At 29.6% G+C, this 1,335-nt stretch overlaps 1 protein-coding gene across 1 annotated transcript in view; it reads right to left on the reverse strand.

The window, feature by feature from the left end:
- LOC106475413 (zinc finger SWIM domain-containing protein 8-like) overlaps positions 1-804 on the reverse strand; it is a gene marked incomplete at both ends in the record, with an annotated part of 30,211 nt that extends 29,407 nt beyond the window's left edge. Inside the window, one exon of the mRNA XM_022379527.1 lies at positions 630-804. Within this exon, the coding sequence (XP_022235235.1) occupies positions 630-804 (175 nt within the window). The remainder of the gene's footprint in view (positions 1-629) is intronic.
- Positions 805-1,335: the final 531 nt, after the last annotated feature.

The following is a 1,335-nucleotide window of genomic DNA, read 5'->3' on the forward strand; positions in this document are numbered from 1 at the left end:
AGGGTAGTTTGAAGATGTCTATCACGTTAAATGATGGGTAGTTTGAAGACGTCTATCACGTTAAATGAAGGGTAGTTTGAAGACGTCTATCACGTTAAATGATGGGTAGTTTGAAAATGTCTTTAAAAAAACCAAAACAAGCTAAAAATAGAAAGATTGGTCTAATGTGAGAATAGTCAATTAATTGAATGTAACTGAGTAACGAGCCTGACAATTAACTAAATTGATTAGTAAATTTCATAATCAACCAGCTCAACTTATGAAGCAAGATGTTTGAAACATCCAACATTTTCCATGTATGTGATAAAGGAACAGAATGACTGGTTTCTTCTTTATTCTTCCAAAATAAAATGTTTTCATAAAAGTCAATGAACTAGAGTTGAGTATATTCATTTCAAAAATCTTATTTATAATTTAACATTAAAAACAATTTTGGATCTTCTTAAAGAGAGCATTTGAAAAACATGGATTAACATGTTTCTAACTTTTGGATATAAAGCACTGTTTATCACTCCTTGAAGTAGTTTTTTTTAAACTTATTCTTCCCCAGTTCTTTTGTGAATTAATGGCACTTAGTAATATTCAAAACTGTACAAAAAAAAGTGTGTGAAATACTACAAGTAGCAAACCTCAAGCGAGTCTTCAATTTTCTTCAGAGACACGGAGAAATGCTCAGATTCTGATTTTATTTCCAGTGTCTTTTCTGGACTTTGGAGAAAGGTATGTGGACTATAGTAGTATAACTGGTATTCATCGTTTGACTGGTGAAGGTCATTCACCTCGACAGCTTCCTTCTCTTGTGCCCTAATGAGGAATGTTAGTGTTTAAAATATCACAAACAAACATGGGGTACACAAAAAAGACACACACAAGTATATTTATTCCTTTTGAAGATGTGACATTAAACATAAAAGATTATTTAAAAAAATATATATATAAATGTTTTTGGTATCACTTTAAACAGATAGAACTAGGAGGGCAGAAGTAGCAGTGGTTGTGAAAAGTCAGTTGGAATTGTGAAACTATTTCTAAACATTTACAAAAAGGACAAATAAAGTAAGAAAGTATGAAAGATAATAGAATAAGATTTTAATTAAAAAAGGAAAGTACACTAATTAAATAATTTTATTTACTTTGTAACAGTTTTTAATATAATTTATACATATTACTGAAACCTCATCAACGATAGATTACTTAAAAAGTATGTTACTACATGAATTCTATCCAACATAGACCAGTTTGAAACTGGTAAATTCTATCAACTATTATTTAGTTTATGGCTAGTTTGTAGTTGACAGAATTTACGATAAACTGGCTTTAAAACTATACGACTAG

The sequence above is a fragment of the Limulus polyphemus genome, unplaced genomic scaffold (assembly GCF_000517525.1).
Source record: "Limulus polyphemus unplaced genomic scaffold, Limulus_polyphemus-2.1.2 Scaffold8542, whole genome shotgun sequence".
In the NCBI taxonomy this organism is placed as follows: Eukaryota; Metazoa; Arthropoda; class Merostomata; order Xiphosura; family Limulidae; genus Limulus; species Limulus polyphemus.